The 19,859-nt window shown below is 34.9% G+C and overlaps 1 protein-coding gene across 1 annotated transcript; it reads right to left on the reverse strand.

Moving 5' to 3' along the window:
- Positions 1-3,581: 3,581 nt before the first annotated feature.
- On the reverse strand, positions 3,582-17,330 carry LOC138709965 (collagen alpha-1(XV) chain-like). The gene is made up of 2 exons (XM_069840648.1): positions 17,201-17,330; positions 3,582-4,201 (listed from the first exon to the last, which is right to left on the reverse strand). Exons 1-2 carry the CDS (start codon positions 17,328-17,330, stop codon positions 3,582-3,584), a joined length of 750 nt encoding a protein of 249 aa, XP_069696749.1.
- Positions 17,331-19,859: the final 2,529 nt, after the last annotated feature.

The following is a 19,859-nucleotide window of genomic DNA, read 5'->3' on the forward strand; positions in this document are numbered from 1 at the left end:
TACATGCCCTGCCCATCTCAAACGTCTGTTCCTAATGTTCCTAATTATGTTAGGTGAAGAATACAATGCGTGCAGTTCTGTGTTGTGTAACTTTCTCCATTGTCCTGTAACTTCATTCCGCTTAGCCCCAAATATTTTCCTAAGCACCTTATTCTCAAACACCCTTAACCTATGTTCCTCTCTCAAAGTGAGAGTCAAGTTTCACAGCCATAAAGAACAACCGGTAATATAACTGTTTTATAAATTCTAACTTTCAGATTTTTTGACAGCAGACTGGATGATAAAAGCTTCTCAACCGAATAATAACAGGCATTTCCCATGTTTATTCTGTGTTTAATTTCCTCCCGAGTATCATTTATATTTGTTACTGTTGCTCCAAGATATTTGAACTTCTCCACCTCTTCAAAAGATAAATTTCCCATTTTTATATTTGCATTTCGCACAATATTCTAGTCACGAGACAATCATATACTTTGTCTTTTCGGGATTTATTTCCAAACCTATCTCTTTACTTGCTTCCAGTAAAATTCCCATGTTTTCCCTAATCGTTTTGTGGATTTTCTCCTAACATATTCACGTCATCCGCATAGACAAGCAGCTGATGTAACCCGTTCAATTCATATTTTCATATCTACGGTATTGCTAATGATTCTTTCTACTACCGCTTCGGTTTGTTTTTAATTGGAATATCTGGAAAGTTCTTGCAATAGCGTGGAACATGTGCATTAGTCCACTTCCAACATGGAAGATTCCTTCTTTATTTTCGTTGTTAATATTGCAATATGAAGCCTATAGTTTAATATAGGCTAATATTAGCGATTCACAATGCCAATGATCATATTTACGTATGGCTTGTTATAACTAGACTTGTAATGTTGGGAACAGATAAGTTAATAAATGTTGACTGCAGCATGGTACATAGGCCGGGGTAGTTAGCTAGTACGAGGGCATTGACTTGGTTCTGCGATCGATTACGGGAATAATAAGGTGAACGTAAACAAATGTGGACAGCTCTAAATGTAAATATACGCTACAAGGCTTCACAACGATATATTTTTACGTAGGCTTACTACCTTTCGTTATTCGTAGAAGAATCATCACAGAATTATTCGTCGCTTGGAATTTCCTCCTTTATTTTCTTGTGCTACAATATCTTTGTATATAATATCGTTTGTCACCTTGTATGTTTGTATTACATAATTTACATAGGCCTAGAATGTTCCCGTAATTCCTTTAAAAACACTCACCAAACTCCGCTGCAAAAATACGCATCCAAGAACCTTTAACCTTTGGCATTATTATTCAGAAGGTACACTGTTTACGTATGAGTATTCAGCAGGTACACTGTTTACGCATGCTAGAGTACCGATTGGTGAACGGATAGTAAACTTCAAACCACCTTAACGCACCCTATCGGTCCTAATATTACAAGCATAGATATAACCAACTTACGATCTGAGACAGCTTAAGAATGAAGTGACGTTACAGAGCAACGGAGTGGAGTGAGGTGGCGTTTTGAGTTTTGTTTACCTGTGCGGTAATCTACACTGTTTACGCATCTAGAATACTGACTGGTGAACGGATAGTAAACTTGAAACCACCGTAACCCACCCTATCGGTCCCCAACATTACAAGCATAGTTATAACCAGACTTACGATCCGAGACGACTTAAGAATGAAATGAAGTTATAGTGTTACTCGAAAAGTATTGGGAATAAATTTGAATAAGGAACAAAAAAAAAGTTTCCTTCCCAGATAGGATTCGAACCACGAAAGTCTTAGTTACCAGTCTATCGTGCTCTGGACTGAACAAGGCTCTGAAATCAGTTACAAGGGTCGTTCCGGTTTTTTTGCCACTACTGTAAATCAGATCTCTCCATCTCATCTACTCTTGTGTCTGCAATTCCAAAATTTGTTTGAAAAATTGTCTGCAGGTATTATTTCGTCGTGGAGGCATTTTTGTATAATTTTCAATTAATTGTCTAATTATTTTTATATTCGTCTGCTTTATTATGACTGCCTTTTCATGATCTTCTTAACAAGTAGCCTGCCAAGGCATCTAGGATTTCTATGACTTAATTCTTTTGATTCTTGTTGCAATGAAATTTTACTTTTTATATCCATGTTGTAAAAGAAGCACAAATATTATTTTTACAATTCATAGAAATTAATTTTCTTTCTTTGTTAAAAGTGCTCTTCTAATGCTTTTGTGTACATCAAGAAATTTATCAAATTTGACTTCAAGGTCATTGGAATGTAAGGAAAAATACTACAGCCTATACCAGCCATGTCAACTGTTGCCCATAGGCGCAAGCGCTCGCTTTAGAGCTCAGGAGAGCCTGAGCGCTTTATTGCGGAATGGAAAGAGACAGACGAGTGAGGTAGTATATGCCGCTTGGTCGAGCTATATACAGGGAAGGCCAGCACTGGTTCAATGGACAAAGGGAAGAGAACTTATTAAAACTCTATCCATGTTAATTTTTAGATTTGCCTGAGAAGTATAAGTGCATTATAAGAATGTAAGCTTTAATTTTAATATTCATTTTTGACAAGTTTGCTTTTTTGTTCAAAAGGAATATTTTCTCAACTTTCTTACAGAAAAGTGAAATTTTCAGATATGTTTGTTTAGTAGCTTTACAGGTACTGAAACAATGTTTTCGTAAATCTAATATATTGTAAATATATATTACTGAAGATAGTTTATTAAAAATTTTGAAAATATTCGAATGGAAATGTTTGTAAGGAAATAAATTAACAAAGCAACAACTGTTACATCATAAACAAAAGATATGTGTCCATAAAAACGTCAGCTCTATAGCTTCAGCAGATTTCGAGAAAATAATTTAATATTTTGATTATAGGAAGTTTCGCACTAATATCGCTTTAAAACCATAATGCGATAAGAGTTTTGTAATGTAATATTAGTTACAGTTTAAACACTTTGCTTTCTACTATAATATTGTTTTGATTAGTTTATTGATTACGCGTATAAAGCTAAAGTTATCACCAATATTAATTCCAAGTTATTATATCATATTCAATCTCTTTCTTTGGGTTAACACTTTCTTTATGAATGATGTGTTTCATTCACTTAGTACAGTACAGTTGTACTATTATGGAATTTAAGTGAATATTCCTTCTCAACTCTCTATTATGTTATTAAGATTTAAAACACAACTGCAATATTAAGAAATCAGTGTTAGTACCTTTGTTTTACAGACAATATAGATAATATTAAACAGAAAGAAGCCATACAAAATAACGACATAAAATTTCACGTTCCGTTTGAAGTTTGTAGGCCACTGTTTTCTTAATTCAACAGGTTGCTTATTCATATACATAATCCTTCCTCCTTCCACGCTTAGTGCTTGATGCGCATGCGCGACGTCAAGGTCCGAAAAATGCGCTTGCTTTGACAACACTGGCTTATAGAATAGAGGAACACATAATAGTAGGCCAAACGATTTTAATCGACAGAAAATATTTTTCTTCGCTACGGAATATTTACGTCTTTCTCTGTATATTTACGTATAATATAAGAAAGTTTGACTGTGATTACACTCATAAATAGTAATGCAGTATTATAAGAATGGCTGTGTGATTCGTTCGTCAATGAAGGTAGATAAAAAGGCTGTACTCACGTCGAAGGCACCTTTGATGAGTGGTCCTGCCTGTCCTACGTAGAGGGTCGACGCAGAGTCGAAGACGAGCTCCTGCGGCGTCCTCTTGGTGACGACGGTGTCGTACTCGTGGCAGTTAAAGAAGAGCGTCACGTTGTCCGCCGTGACCCGCAACGCGAACCGCGTCCACTTCTTCACGAAGGACGGCACCACAAAACTAGCGATGGTCTGCGAGGCGAAATGGCTGTTCACATCGGTGTACAGGAGGCTGATGTTGACGTTTCCGGGTTGCGAGGGCCCCGCGGGGGCGATCTGCACCCCCAACTGCACCACTGTCTCCAATGGGTTCACCACTGAGAATAGAAACCCACCCTCGCGAGTGTTAGGCCGCACTGTAGCGATGATGGAGAACTCGCCGTACAGCTTTTCGGGAATAAACAAACGGTATGGAGACTTCACATCCGATCCTGGTCGCAGTCCGAAGGCAGGAAAGCCGTCCAAGCCATTGTCGAAGAACTGTGTTTTGGGGTCATCGAATGGAATCTTGATAGCTTGAAGAATGTCATGTTCAGGAATCGAGTCTGCAATTGAAAAAAATGGATGACATTAAATTACTTTCTTACTATGCATACCAAGAAGAAAATTTAATACAGAGTGATTTTTTTTTTTTTTTACATTGGGGAATTTAATTGAAGTGAATTTATTATGGCTGGCAGAATAACTATCTCATGCCCCCATGTTTTAAAATTGCTACCAATGCACTTCATTAGAACCAGGTACCCAGCTTCGAAGCCGTTAGCCCTGTGAACTTACAGTATATTTATTTCCCCCTATTATCATATTATAGGGTCCCGCGCCGTGGCGTCGCGGTCTAAGGCATCCTGCCTAAGACTCGCGTTACGGAATGCGCGCTGGTTCGAGTCCTCATGGGTAAAGAAATTTTCTCATGAAATTTCGGCCAGTGTATGGGACCGGTGCCCACCCAGCATCGTGATGCGCTTGGGGAGCTACGATAGATAGCGAAATCCGGTTGCGAATGCCAGCTATAACGGCTGGGGGGGGTCATCGTGCTAACCACACGATACCTCCATTCTGGTTGGATGATCGTCCACCTCTGCTTCGGCATGTGGGGGTGAGGCCAGCAGCCGGCTGGTCGGTCTAGGACCTTCACGGGCTGTAGCGCCACGGATTATTATTATCATATTATAGGACTAGCCGTACCCGTGCGCTCCGCTGCACCCGTTAGAAATAAATACAAGGTAATTACATAATTAAAATAGGACATTCGTGTTTCATAGAAGGATAAATCGTTTATTATGTTACTTAATTTAAATTGTATTAAAAAAATTAAAATGCGATCATTTTGATCCAGAGACCATTCATTTGGTCATAAAAATTATTTTAGGAAATACAGGAAACGAATGTACAGAATAGCCTATCAAGTTTTCTGTGCATAAGAAGCTATTTTAATCTTACTTGTCCTCGATTCACTCAGAAGTTACTGTAATAACATTATAGCATTATGTCCATCTAGAGAAACTACACTTTCCAATGGTGAATTAATAATTAATTATACAAATCGGTTAATTTAGCTTCATACAAACACAGAAACATTCTCTGTAGGCTATGTTCCATAGCTTTCGATTGCTGTTGTCCAAGGCCCCTTATAGACGAAGTCATTTGTTTTTTTATTTCATTACACCGCCTTAGATGGCGTTGTTATTGTAATTTTGAAACTCATTTATCTAATTAAATATCAGTCCTATCAAAATTTTGCATAGAATAAAACTTATCGGAAATTATTTTTAAAGAAACTTTTGTTATGTAATATTTTTCAAGAAAATTAATAATAAGGGAGATATTTCGATTTATTTAATTAAAGCCCCCTTATAACCCCCCTTTTAAATAAAATATTTTGAATGCCATATAGCCTAAATTCTAAGTTACAACGAACTTAATTTATATTCCAATTTTCATATAAATCGGTTCAGCCATTATCGCGTGAAAAGGTAACAAACATCCAGACAGACAGACAGACAGACATAGTGTACATACAAACAAAAATTTCAAAAAAGCTATTTTCGGTTTCAGGGCGGTTAATTATATATGTTAGGACCAATTATTTTTGGAAAATCGAAAATTACCAGAAAAATTTCGGGTACAGATTTATTATTAGGCCTAGTATAGATTACACCGTTCTGCATTTCAAAACTTATTTTCTGTTGTTTTCAATGTGATCGGCGATTCTAAACGGATTGTTTGTGCTGAATTCGAAAATAATCTCCATTTTTCCCCATCACGTCAGGTTTTCAGACAATTCATGTATATCTAGAAATGAAATTATTGCTTTGTGAAACGTCATAAAAATTATTTTCAACAAGAATTTTGTGAGAAAAACTAGGCCACAATTTGCTATTTGCCACTAATTAATCATTAATTAATATTAATTAATAATTATAAACACTTTCATAACTTTACCTCAATATTCTGTTTCAAATTTTCTCCTCTTTGACCTCCTCGCATGTTGTTCAGAACAGTCTCTTTTTAACATCTAGCAATAGTCCGAAATGTTTCCATTATGAAGCAAAACACCTTCAAGACTTTTTTGAGAAGAATCTATGAAGAACCTCCACTCTTTGGAATTATAGTTTATGTTATAAAATTTTTAAGACGGCAATGATGTCTTGGCAATACACTAAATTTTCTTCTTCAGCAAAAAAAAATGTGGGGGGGGGGAAGAGTTCCTTCTTACGATGCCTGTACCGTGAAAAATATGTACCTTGAGCCAATACTTTCTTTTCTTTTAACCCAGAACCTAATAGTTCTGCTGATTCTTTAGGCAAATTTAAATCCCTCGTTAAATCATTAAGCTCACTTTGATTAAAACATCTATCTTCACCAGTATTGTCTGGTTCATAAGTATGATCCACTGGAGATTCAGTTTCAGTGCTACTGGATGCAGATGGCAATGTATCTGATTCAGGGGGGAACGGGAATATCAGGACCATGAGGTACGGCAGAGGGAATGTTAGGATATAGAATCTCTTTCTTGTTTTTAGCAGTATATCCAGCTACCTTAACTGTACAAAAATAACAATCGTCTCCATGATTTGTAGATTCCCTCCAAATCATATGGATACCAAAGGGCACTGATTTCCTTTTTTCATTTTTCCAACTCCTTAACTCTTCAACACAACTACGACATACTTTGTGGGGGCACTAGGATTTGTCCTGGTCTCCTAACTTAATGCCAAAATATTGAAAGTAAGTATTCTTTACAAAAGTTGTTATATTCTGTCTCTGTTTTACTAGCGTATATGTCCCACATATATAGCAAAACAAATTTGAATCATTTACACAACCACGTTCGACATTTCTATGAAACAACACTATTATGTTATACTCTCGAGAAAAATGAGAACTCACACACTTCACTTTTACACGACAACCAACAAAACAAACTGAACCTCTAATTTTAAAACAACTTTTAAAACGGGATAGGTTTATTTTCTCAGTAAGGAAATATGTAGCCTCATAAGCTCGATTGCACTTCCATAAATAAATATATATACAGGGACCCTAAGTCATTTCTCTAATTCATTGTTAGTTTTAATAGCAATCTCTAAGAGTAAATATTTCCTTCATAATTTTTTATGACCTGAGACACTGAGGCCCGATTGTATAAACCATTTAATCTTAGATCAGAGGCTAAATTGATCCTTGTTTCAGCTGAACTTGCAATTTTGTGTTGTATAAAGTCTAATCTGAGATTAATTTGTCTCAAACTAAAGTCAACTTTGACTGAAGAAATTTCTCCGATTAAGTTAGATGATCCAAGTTCAGTTATTTCTTTTCTGTTTGAAATATACGAGCGACAGATTGTGCAAATAAAATATCCATTATTATTAATATTAATAGATATGATAGGTACATTTATATATATTTCTTTCAATTTCTTGCCTTAATACACAAACAATCTTATATTTTATAAAGCTCGATCATGTTCAGCAGTATCTAATAACATAACCTATAATTATATTATGTTTATAACAACCATTAATTATTAATGGATATGATAGGTACATTCATAAATTTTCAATTAACTGTATTACTAAACGAAAATTGTTGTTTTATAAAGCTTTATTATGTTTAGCAGTATCAAACACCATAACATGATAACAACTCGGAGAACAGTCAACCTTCTTCTTATTGTCCGCCATTATTTACATTGCACAAAAAACCAGTGTCTCCAACAGAGTGTACGGAAAGTCGCCAAAAAGTAGTTGTAAAGTCTCCAGATTTCTCATTATCAACAAAGAAAGATTAAATTTTGTCACTATGGGGTGCTAAAAAGGTCACTAAATCCCTATTTAAGTAATATAAAAGTTAAAAGAAATTGTTGTTGAAAAAGAGTTAAAGTCGCTAGATTGGCAACACTGAACAAACCTGTCCGCGCATCACGTATTTCACCTGTTTATGCGATGTTGCCAAATCCTTTTCACGTGAACTTAGATTGCATTTGAACCAAGGTAATTTGATCGCAAAAAAGTTTTATACAATGGAAGAAGTGTCTGAACTCGGTTCACTTTTCGATCTTCGATCATAGTTGATCTTTAGTCAGGGAGTTTTATACAATTGGGCCTAAACATTTCAACTTCCTGTTTATAGATAACGTTGGGTGCAGACAGATAAAAAATCTCCAAGAATAAACAACGGATGTCTTAACCTCGGTTCATTTTAAGGGCTAGGATACAATTTTGTACATCCTACAAGGGCGGATATAGTCAGTAGATTTTAATAAATATCAAATATAAACATAATAAAATATATTATGTCACGTTTTAAGTAATAAATTTTAAATTATAAGCTGTCGTGCCTTTTTAACAAACGACAAGCACACTGTAATATTACTATACCTATTACGAAAAATATTGAAAACATAAAATTTTGAATTGTAAAAAATTCTGACGTGGTACGCGAAAACGGATTTCATTTTTGCAATCAGTGTGAAATTGTGATTCAGAAACGCTCGTTTATTTCAAAACAACAAAATCCATGCAGAACGGTGTTATCTAAGAAATTAGCAAGTTCTTTGTGATAGTAGAAGAGAAAGAGTGGGGGAAGGGAAGTGGTCCGTGGCCCATTTCTTTTAGGGCTCATCCCGACATTTGTCTTATTACTCAAGGGAAACCACGGAAAAACCTTGAGCAGGATGAGGTGTCGTGCTGACGACAAGCCAATTGGCTTCTGTAGGGACTGTATATGTTGAGACACCAAGTCGTACAGCAGCAACAACCCACTAATTTCTTCCCTGGGTAACTACAACCATGCTTTAGATAAACATAAAAGACCTAAGAGCGTACTCTAGCTTGGAACGACAACGTACAAGACGAATACCGACTTGAAAACTAAACAACCACTTGACTCTACAGACAAACATAAATCTATTAATGCACTAATAATGTTATTTCTCTGTTTCAGGATCATCACGTTATTGGCTGCATAGATGTATTTTACATATTTTCTTGTACATAATTTTTATGTATTCTTATTGCATTTGTATTATAAATCATGATTAAACAGGGTGAATCAAAAGTATGGAACCATATAAATATCTTCCATAAGCTAGATTGTCGATTACTATAGTTGTTACAAAAAACTTACATATAAAATAATTTAAAAGCAAATAAATAAGCAAGAATAAAACTCATTATAGCAAATTACAAAACAAAAATTGGACTTAAATAAAAAACTAAAGATTATACATAATCAAAAAAAAAAAAGTAAAACCCGAATTTCCCCAGCTATCTCAAAAGTCGCCATTTTGAATGCAACTTTCAAATTTTAAATGTAAAGAGGCTCATGTAGTTACTCAAAATCATGTGAAATTTTCTGAGAATATCAATGGTGCAATCCGTTTTGAGATATCTCTAATCGTTTTGAAGCTATTTAAAAATAACTGTAATAATGACACAAACATTAGTTACTGCATCCACAGATATTTTGTAACTTGGTACGGTACTAAGGAGACTTTGGAAAAGGTACTTTTATGCAATTCTGGTAATTAACTTTTCCTGCTTTACTGTTTGGTTAACCTGTGAAAGTTTCAATGCATTGTTATGATTATTTGAAACTTTCCTGTAACAAATTTCTTGATTTTCGTGATGGTATTATCGAAAGAGGAAAGAATTGATGTCATTCTTCATTCTGGTAGGTTAAGCCACAGAAATGTTGCAGCAGACTGAACGAACAGTTCTCTGGACATTGGATTGGTCGGCGTGGACCAGTAGAATGGCCGGTCAGATCTCCAGATTTTACACTCCTTGATTTTTTCTTTTGGGTTACATAAAGAGCTTGGTAGGATGAAGAGAAAATTGAGAATGTGGATAGAACATTTTGTAGCATTTCTGGGGTGACTTTAACACAGGCTTCAATGATACGGTTCTTTAAATGTTCCCTAAGGGCCATATTCATAGACATTCTTAGCGCTGGATTCCGGTGGATGATCAGCGAACTAACATTTTTCGTATTAATAAACCAGTGTTAGCAATATGATATGATATGAATGCTGTACAAGTAATCACTCGATAGCCAGGGCTAGTTTAGCACGCTCGTAGAGCGGGCTAACGAAATGTCTATGTGTAACACCCTACATCTTTAACAGATATTAGTGCCACAGGTTTCTGGGGAGTAAAGGCGGAGGGACACATAGGACTATTTCCAGTAATGCTGACTGTCTAGAAAGGTGTGAACCTTAACCTCCCACTATCCTGTGGGTTCCCATGGCTTATAATAGGAATACATTTACAGAACACAAAAGAAAAACATTATGGGGCAAAGTAATTTTATTTTTATTAGTAGCCTATTAATAAAAAGACACGTTATATCTTTGATATCATAATAAATTTATATTAAGGTTTATTTAACGACACTCGCAACTACAGAGGTTATATTATCAACGTCGCCGGTGTGCCGGAATTTTGTCCCATAGAAGTTCTTTTACATGCCAGTAAATCTACTGACATGAGCCTGTCGTATTTAAACACTCTTAAATGCCATCGACCTGGGCCGGCATCGAACCCGCAACCTCGATCACAGAAAGCCAGCGCTATACCAACTACGCTACAGAAGTCGACTCTGGTCATAATGTAGGCTACAATCCTATGGATATTTGTAATTATAAATGCAAAATATTGCAGAAGGCTGTACCGACACGACATGACTGGAATATCCAATTTGTGTCAGATTGAATAGTTCACTAATTTTAAAGCCAGAGTCCGGCAAAATACAAGAACCGTAAATAGGGGCAGATTCTGAATAGACTTATCATTATTTATGAATTTGATTAGAGTGAACACGATATATATTTTCAATAACTCTAAATGCATGTGCCTAGTATACCTAGAGACTCATTCTATTGACATATTTGATCTTATATTTAGCGTCTGTCTGCAGAATGACCATTAAATACTACAGCTTGTAGGCCTATTTGTTCATTAGCCTGCTTCAAATCCGGTTCCTTCTAGTTGAGTGCTCACAGTCTAATTCGCGAAATTGTATTAGATAGATAGATAGATAGATAGATAGATAGATAGATAGATAGATAGATAGATAGATAGATAGATAGATAGATAGATAGATAGATAGATAGATAGATAGATAGATAGATAGATAGATAGATAGATAGATAGATAGATAGAATAGATAGATAGATAGATAGATAGATAGATAGAATAGATAGAATAGAATAGGATAGATAGATAGATAGATAGATAGATAGATAGATAGATAGATAGATAGATAGATAGATAGATAGATAGATAGATAGATAGATAGATAGATAGATAGATAGATAGATAGATAGATAGATAGATAGATAGATAGATAGATAGATAGATAGATAGATAGATAGATAGATAGATAGATAGATAGATAGATAGATAGATAGATAGATAGATAGATAGATAGGTAGATAGATAGATAGATAGATAGATAGATAGATAGATAGATAGATAGATAGATAGATAGATAGATAGATAAGATAGATAAGATAGATAAGATAGAATAGATAGATTCGATAGATTCGATAGATTCGATAGATTCGATAGATTCGATAGATTCGATAGATTAGATAGATTAGACAGACAGACAGACAGACAGACAGACAGACAGACAGACAGACAGACAGACAGACAGACAGACAGACAGACAGACAGATAGATAGATAGATAGATAGATAGATAGATAGATAGATAGATAGATAGATAGATAGAGCGAAATTGTATTGGACGCATTATCTTATAGCCGGAATAAAGATTAAATGTTCAATGATAAAAGTGACTATCGTGGAATTCCCGCGTCTATGTTTAACGAGGCGTACAATGTATTACGTATCGCATAGAGAGATTGAGGGAGAGCTCAGACGAAAGATCGAGAGGGTGATGGTTGTTTCAGTCGGAGTCCAAGAAGGCATCAGCAGATGGCAGCAAAATGCAAGTACATCGACGCCGATCCGCAGTGTTTGCGATGATGTGATGCTGCTGGTTATGGTGATGGTTTAGGATATATATACAGGAACATAATTTTATTTATACTAACATTTCTAACATTAACCTGGCTATACCTTTGGATTAACGGTTGAGAACCGGAAACACCGTTTGCTACCCCCTTCCACGACTGGAGTTCGATGATACTGGCGTAAAATACAAACAAATCACTTTACTAGGTATAGGAGGGAAGGAAAGTAGTTCATCCATTTATGTAAACTAGGAAATATCGCGAATTTGAGTTTAGTAATTTTCATTAGGTTTTTATTTAATCAAAATACAGTACTCTATTAACAATAAGTGTTTTTACTCACGAACTGAGCTATCCATTCGGACATATTCAGTATGTAGTGTATATTATACTGTCTACAGCACATTAGCGTACAATATAGAGAATAAGTTAAATTGAAAAATAATCATAATATGGATATTTAAACACTTTTTTGAAAATGGTGGCCGTTCATTTCGATACAGGCTTCAGTTCTTTTGTGCATATTACCGCACTATAGACTATTGTACCTAACCCCAATTACCAGTTTCGTTCTTCGTACTAGCAACTCATGTTGAAATAATTCTGTACCTACTCTATAAAAGAATACCTTAAGTACGGTAAATTTAATCTTCACTTCTGCCCGATCCGTAAAGATAAACTTACCCAGACATGCTATCTACTCTCCGTCAAAGTGATTTTGTAGCAGCGTCGTAGAAAGGGAGGAAATCACGTGACAATTAATTACTTAACGAGGCCTTTTTATTTAAGTTATTTTAAACAGCTGTAAAATATTACGTAGACGTCCAGTTCTTAACAGAAATTAATAGTTTCAGAAAAGAGCAAAGACAGCCAAGCCACTAGCCTTTACAGTGGGACTAGCAGAAGCGGGTGGGGGAAAACCGGGATGCGACGTAGGCAAACGGACGACAGTACCTGTGCGAAAAAATGTTTCAATATTGAAAGCTCTTTAGTCACAGGAAAACGCGAACATATTTCTGGAACGTACTATACTCACTAACACAGTACTATTTACTATGACCGTAAAGCGACTTTCACTGTATACGAGGCCTTGGTTCTGTGTGGTGGACGGTTGGAAGTTTACTAGTAGAGGGGGTGAGAGTGAAGTGTATTCAGAAACTCGGGTACAATAAAAATTGAAGTAAAAATAAAATATATCCTGTATATAATAAGCGAATTCCAACAATTCTTACATGGACGCATTGAATTTCATTGAAGAATAGAGAGAACTAATAGTATGGCCATAATAAATGCAGTTATACAGACTGTCTCAGAAAGAAACCGACAAACTAATCTGAAATATTAATTCCTTACTTACTTGCACATGGCTTTTAAGAAACCCTGAGGTTCATTGCCACTCTCACATAAACCCGCCATTGGTCCTTATCCTAAGAAAGATTAATCCAGTCCCTACCATCATATCCCACTTTTCTCAAGTCTATTTTAATATAATCCTCCCATCTACGCCTTGGCCTCCCCAAAGGTCTTTTCCCTAAGGGTCTTTCAACTAACACTCTATATGCATTTCTAGATTTACCCATACGTCCTACATGGCCTGGCCATCCCAACCGCCTGGATTTAATGTTCCTAATTATGTCAGGTGAATAATACAATATGTGCAGTTCTACGCTGTGTAACTTCCTCCATTCTCCTGTAAGTTAATCCCGCTCAGCCCCAAATATTTTCCTAAGCACCTTATTCTCAAACACCCTCCTGTTCGTCTCTGAAAGTGAAAATCTAAGTTTCACAACCATACAGAACAACCAGTAATATAACTGTCTTATAAATTCTAACTTTCAGCTTTTTCGAGTGCAGACTGGATGATAAAAGATTCTCAACCGAATAATAACAGACATTTCCTATATATTATTTATTCTACGTTTAATTTCCTCTCAAGTGTCATTTATATTTGTTACTGTTGCTCCCAGGTACTTGAATTTTTCCACCTATTCAAAATATAAATTTTAAATTTTTATATTTCTATTTCTTGCTATGTTCTCGTCACGAGACACAATCATATACTTTTTTTCGGGATTTACTTCCAAACTTATCTCTTTACTTTAGACGTGCTCAAAACAATAAGCTGAGGAGATTCAAAGAAATGCATCCCGCAACACACAGGTAACTTGCCTGTAGGGAGAGAGCAGATTTCAAGAAAGAACTGAAGCACCGGCGGATTGTAGTGTTTTGCTGATGTGAGGTTATGTATCTAGTTCCTAAGATTGTCATAAATAGAACAAAGATTTCCTATAAAACATTTAATTGCATTACTTTTAAGATAGTGCAGGCTATATTAAAATAAGCTGGTGCTTGTTCGAAAATAAAATGTAGTTAATGTCGTTACAAACGTTTATGAAATCAATAACCATATGGCATAGTTATTTTTAAAGTACTATTTACAAAAACAAAAACCGTTCATTTTTACATTTAAACATTTCACAACATAAAACGAGACAAGAGCCACAAATGTCTGGGGGTGCTGCAGCTCCGCAGCCCCCCTTCGAAAGCCGCCCCTGAACTAAACCGATTAGTATAATAATTGAAAAAACGGTTTGTGAATAAACGAGTGTTTCCAGGAAAATTATAAATGTTTACATTAGCTACTGAAAAGCTTTACTTCTATGTTAGTTTTCAGTTAATTTTAATGTTATTAATTTGATCAGTGGCATAAAACTAATACGCCTTCCCACATATACTATGAATTTCAAAACTAGAAAAAAAATCTGTAAGCTAACATAGTACATCAAGCAAAACAAGAAAAAAAGAAAGAGATGTAAATAAAGAAAAGAAAATAAACAACAACAAATTACAACTTATTTTAAAAGATACGCGGACGTCAGCGGACTCCAATCACTTCCTGATCCGACTAAAGGAATGCTCAGCGGAAAATGTATGTCTGCGTCACAGCACATATACAACCTGCGCGGCATCAATCGGAGGTAACCGGAGGTCTCCGATCGAAAGCGCACAAACAACCGCTTCGGAGAAAAACCTAATCATAACCAGCACTAACAGTAGGCCTACATAGCTGATCCATTGATTTATATAGTTAGATTATGTTTTGTACATATCTTTTTCATTGATTTATATCGTTAAGTTAGGTTTTGTATTTATCCGTTCCACTGATTTATATAATTAGGTTAGATTTTGTACCTATCTTCTATTGGTCTATATAGTTGGATTAGGTTTTGTACATATCGTACATATGTATATATATCACATATGTTTCATTTATATAGTTAGGTTAGGTTTTATACGTATCTGCTTCATTGATATATCGTTTTATTCCCTTTATTTTCATTTTTGTCTTTTTTTTCGTGAACATTGGATAGAATTCAAAAGAATGAAATAAACACATTACTACTGCTATTATTATTATTATTATTATTATTATTATTATTATTATTATTTCTCTCTCTCTCTCTTGTTTGTATTATTGCCTGCTCTTCAGGAATATTTTGAATTTTCTCCGCTCCACCCATCCTTCTTCATATGGTAATGTAGAATTCCTGCACGGAAATATAATATGTACTTCAGTACATCACAATAATCTTCTGGCAATGTCACAAACAGAACAAGAAATAATTTTCTTCCGAGTAATACTCTCTTTTGTCAAGATCAGTATAATGAGGGCGACTGTAAATTCTGCTTTATAATCAACATGTGCGACTCTCACACTGGAAGCATGTCTGTTGTGGCATCTGCTGCTTATGGCCAGTCCAGAAAATTATGTCACTTTTTGCAGTGTTGCTGTACTTCACTTGGACTCCTTCAGTAATGAGACAGTCTTTCATTCATAAAAGAAACACTCATGGTGGGTGTTGTCCTGTCAGCGGAACGTGTACAAACATTCCCTCTCTTGATAGCCTGACGAAATATTGACGATGACTTGTTTCCTCTAATGCAGACGTCTCCAAAAGCGTACTCGCGAGTAAGCCCTTGAACGCAACCGAAGCCAGTACGTAATGAGCCCGCTCCACCTCACCCTCTCCACCTGTACTGTACTCAATATTTATGCGCAAACGAAGATCAGTGGCGGACTGCCATTATCATTGTTTTGGTCGGCGTGTTCCACCGTTCCACAATGTCTTCCAATCATGGACGTAGTACATTCAAGGATGAAAAGGAAGAGACTTTTTTTTAGTTACTGGGGAGAATGTGAAATGCTTAATTTGTTCGAAAATTCTTAAGGGTGTGTTAAAATTCAATATGCGACGACAATACTCGACTCTTCAGAAAGAATATCATACAATTACAGGCATGTTGGACATGTGAAAATAATTTATTTTGAGGCTATCTGTATAACTGTTGGTTATACATAATAATCAGTATATTACAAAACGTTTACACTCAGTTCTGCATGACAAACATATAGTTTTTCGTTTGATTTTAGGTGAAATGCATAGGCCTTCAAATATTTTGATAAATATAAAACAAGAAAATACAAACACAAATCATACACATGTCCTCAGTCTTAAACAAAAAGAAAACGCTTTTTGCTAGCTATATTTTAGCTTGGAATATTGGAAAATCAATTAAGCCTTTTACAGAAGCATCATTTGTAAAATCGTGCATACAGAACGTTACTAAAATACTGTATCCAGAACAAAGTCAAAGTTTAAGAAAATTAAAATGTATCCAATTACAGTTCAGAGAAGGAATTTCAAGATTGCAAATTTAATTGAATCTGAAGTCGAAACCACAATTAACCAGTTTGTAGCTTACTCACTTGCATTGGACGAGAGCAGAGATAGAAATGACAAAGCTTACCTAGCCATTTTCATCCGAGGAGTTAATGAACATTTTACTGTGTCTGAATCTCTTGTAGATGTAATTACGAAATACAACTGCAGAAGATCTTTTCCAGGCACTGAAAGGCACCATAGAACAGAAGAGGTAGAAGCAACAGACGGGTCTCCAGCTTCATATATGTCAAAATAATATACAAACGTATGATATATCTTATTCTTTACATGTTATTATTTGTAAATTTAAGCAGACCGTTGCCGCGATCACCCACTGACTGCTCCCATCTGTTGAGATACGAGTCTCTCCCCCTTCTCTAGCCTTACAAGCACACTGTGTTCGGCGGGCAGCATCGAGAGCACGAATGACGATACGCTTTTTGGAGACCTCTGCTCTAATGCGAGGCATCGCTGCTACTTGGTATCAATTTAAATAGTAACTTATCCTAGGCATTACATATTGCTGTCATTTGTGTATTCTACGTTCCTTCCATTAAAAATAAAAGGTATCCTGTTTTCATTTTTGTGTTCTCCCCCACCCCCCCTCTCTCTCTGCCTATCACACTGTTCAACAATAACATTTTTACAGAAATGGAAGTAGACAATCTTTATAGATTTTGGGCAGCTACTTATCATCAAAATTTGTCTGCATAAACCACTTGATTATCCGACACAATTTATTTATTCCGAATTCCAAGTACTAAAATTTGTTTATATATATATATATATATATATATATATATATACATATATTACTAATTTATTTTCACAAAACTCAAATGAATTTTATAAGTGAAAAACATATACATAACACTAGAAAAAATGTCCCTACTCTTTTGGCAGAACCTAAATGCCACACTACAGCTAGATTAAGACACAGTAGGAATTATGGACTATACAATTCAGTATTGAAAAATATTCCAGACCTAAGCAATTTACACATTCTTAAGTTTAGAAATAAAGTGAAAATGTTTGTATGATATTTGTTTAATTTTATTATTATTTTAAGTGTTACTGGCATTATATGGTACTAATATTTATTGTATTTATCTAATGCATGTAACCTGTAAGATAAAACATTGTAATAAATATAACTATTTTCATTTTCTTAATTAATAACAGTGTATAGTTCCAATAAATGATTTCTTAGCATAGCCACAGATACACTTGATTGTACTTGTCGCTATCTCTGTCACTAGACACTTCTTAAATTTATATTTTCCCCGCCATTCATAAAATATTTTGATATGATATCTCTTGCACAAAAGGGGAGATCTATAACTGAAACTTGATTAATATATTTCAGTATTATTTGTATTTATCCTGGGAATAATGAACAGTTTGACTCGTAAACATTTTGTTTTTCAGCATTAACTTCCTATGATTGTATGAAAAGATTTGAAGAGAACGTCAGGATGTATACCTTAGGCTCCCCCCTACTACCAATAATGCATCACAATGTCAATACTGCGGTTGCTGTCGTCTGCTATCCAACGAACTTTTTTGTTGATTTTCGAGTTCGTTATTTTTTTCTGTTATTATATGCTTATTTAAGTTGTGTTAACTCTCGCTAAGTGGTTTTATATTTTATTTTATCAGTCTTAGTATTTATTTTATTATTGTTAATATTATTATTATTATTATTATTATTATTATTATTATTATTATTATTATTATATCATCGACATTATTATTGATGCCTGTAAAATTTATGTAGACTCTACTAGACTGTACCCGAGCACGACCATATGCTCATTTCGGGTATCTATTCATATGTACCATTTCAATTGTAAATTTGAAATTCGAAAATGATAGTAATTTTTATTTGTTAGCTCTCGTTTTCGTGTTACGCGAGGAAACGTCACTAATAACGAATTATCTATTTCTGTACTTATATCTCAACTGATTGAATTGTTTATTCTCTTAAATTAAATTATTTTACTTGCTATGTATTTTCTCAACAGACAATTTATTTTATTTATTTAAATTTATTTATTTATTTACATTTAAATATACAGAATAAAGAATATAATTACAAAACAAACAAGAGAAATAGATATAAAATAATACAAGCAATATAAAAAAAGATACAGTAGTATTAACAAAATTTGAGACCGAACGAGCAGCGCTCGTGCTCGGTCGCAGTTCAGATATAATATTAAAATAAATAATAATAATAATAATAATAATAATAATAATAATAATAATAAATAAGTAAAATAAAATAGGAACTAAAATATAATTACAGCGGCAATAATACGAATAATTGTTTACGTTTATAAACTAAATTATCTGCTTGCTAAGTAGACTGCATATTTTTTTGTAGTGCCACCAGCGTAGCTCGGTCGGCAGACTCTCTTGCCTGCTGATCCTGACCTGCGCTCGGGTTTCGATTCCCACCTGGGCTGATTACCTGATCGTGTTTATCCGAGGTTTTCTCCAACCATAAGGCAAATGTCAGGTAATCTATGGCGAATTCTCGGCCTCACTTCATCCCGCCAAAAATTATTGTGTAACTCTTAACTTCTTCCACATCTTAATAATTAGAGCTCGGAATTTTAGGTGCTAAAATTAAGAATAAGACTGAGTGTAGATGAATAGATGTGGTGCCCGTAAGGAAGGTTTTAAGCTTAGTTCACAAGTGTCCGATATGTAATAATAGACAAGAGAGTCAGAAGGACTGAGCAATGGATCTTGTAAACCGTGCGCTAATTTGTAAGTGGTGATTAAGAGGATTAAAAGACCTTTAACGATACCAAAGGGAAAATATTGAATGACAAGAATAGCATTTCAAAGAAGTGTAGGTATGGCAATGTTCTTGTAAATCGTGCGCTAGTTTTTAAGTGGTGATTAAGGGGATTAGAGACCTTTAGCGGTAACGAAGGAAAAATACTGAATGACATCTCAAAGAAGTGGGGGCATGGCTTCTATATTTATT

The sequence above is a fragment of the Periplaneta americana genome, chromosome 12 (assembly GCF_040183065.1).
Source record: "Periplaneta americana isolate PAMFEO1 chromosome 12, P.americana_PAMFEO1_priV1, whole genome shotgun sequence".
Lineage (NCBI taxonomy): Eukaryota > Metazoa > Arthropoda > Insecta > Blattodea > Blattidae > Periplaneta > Periplaneta americana.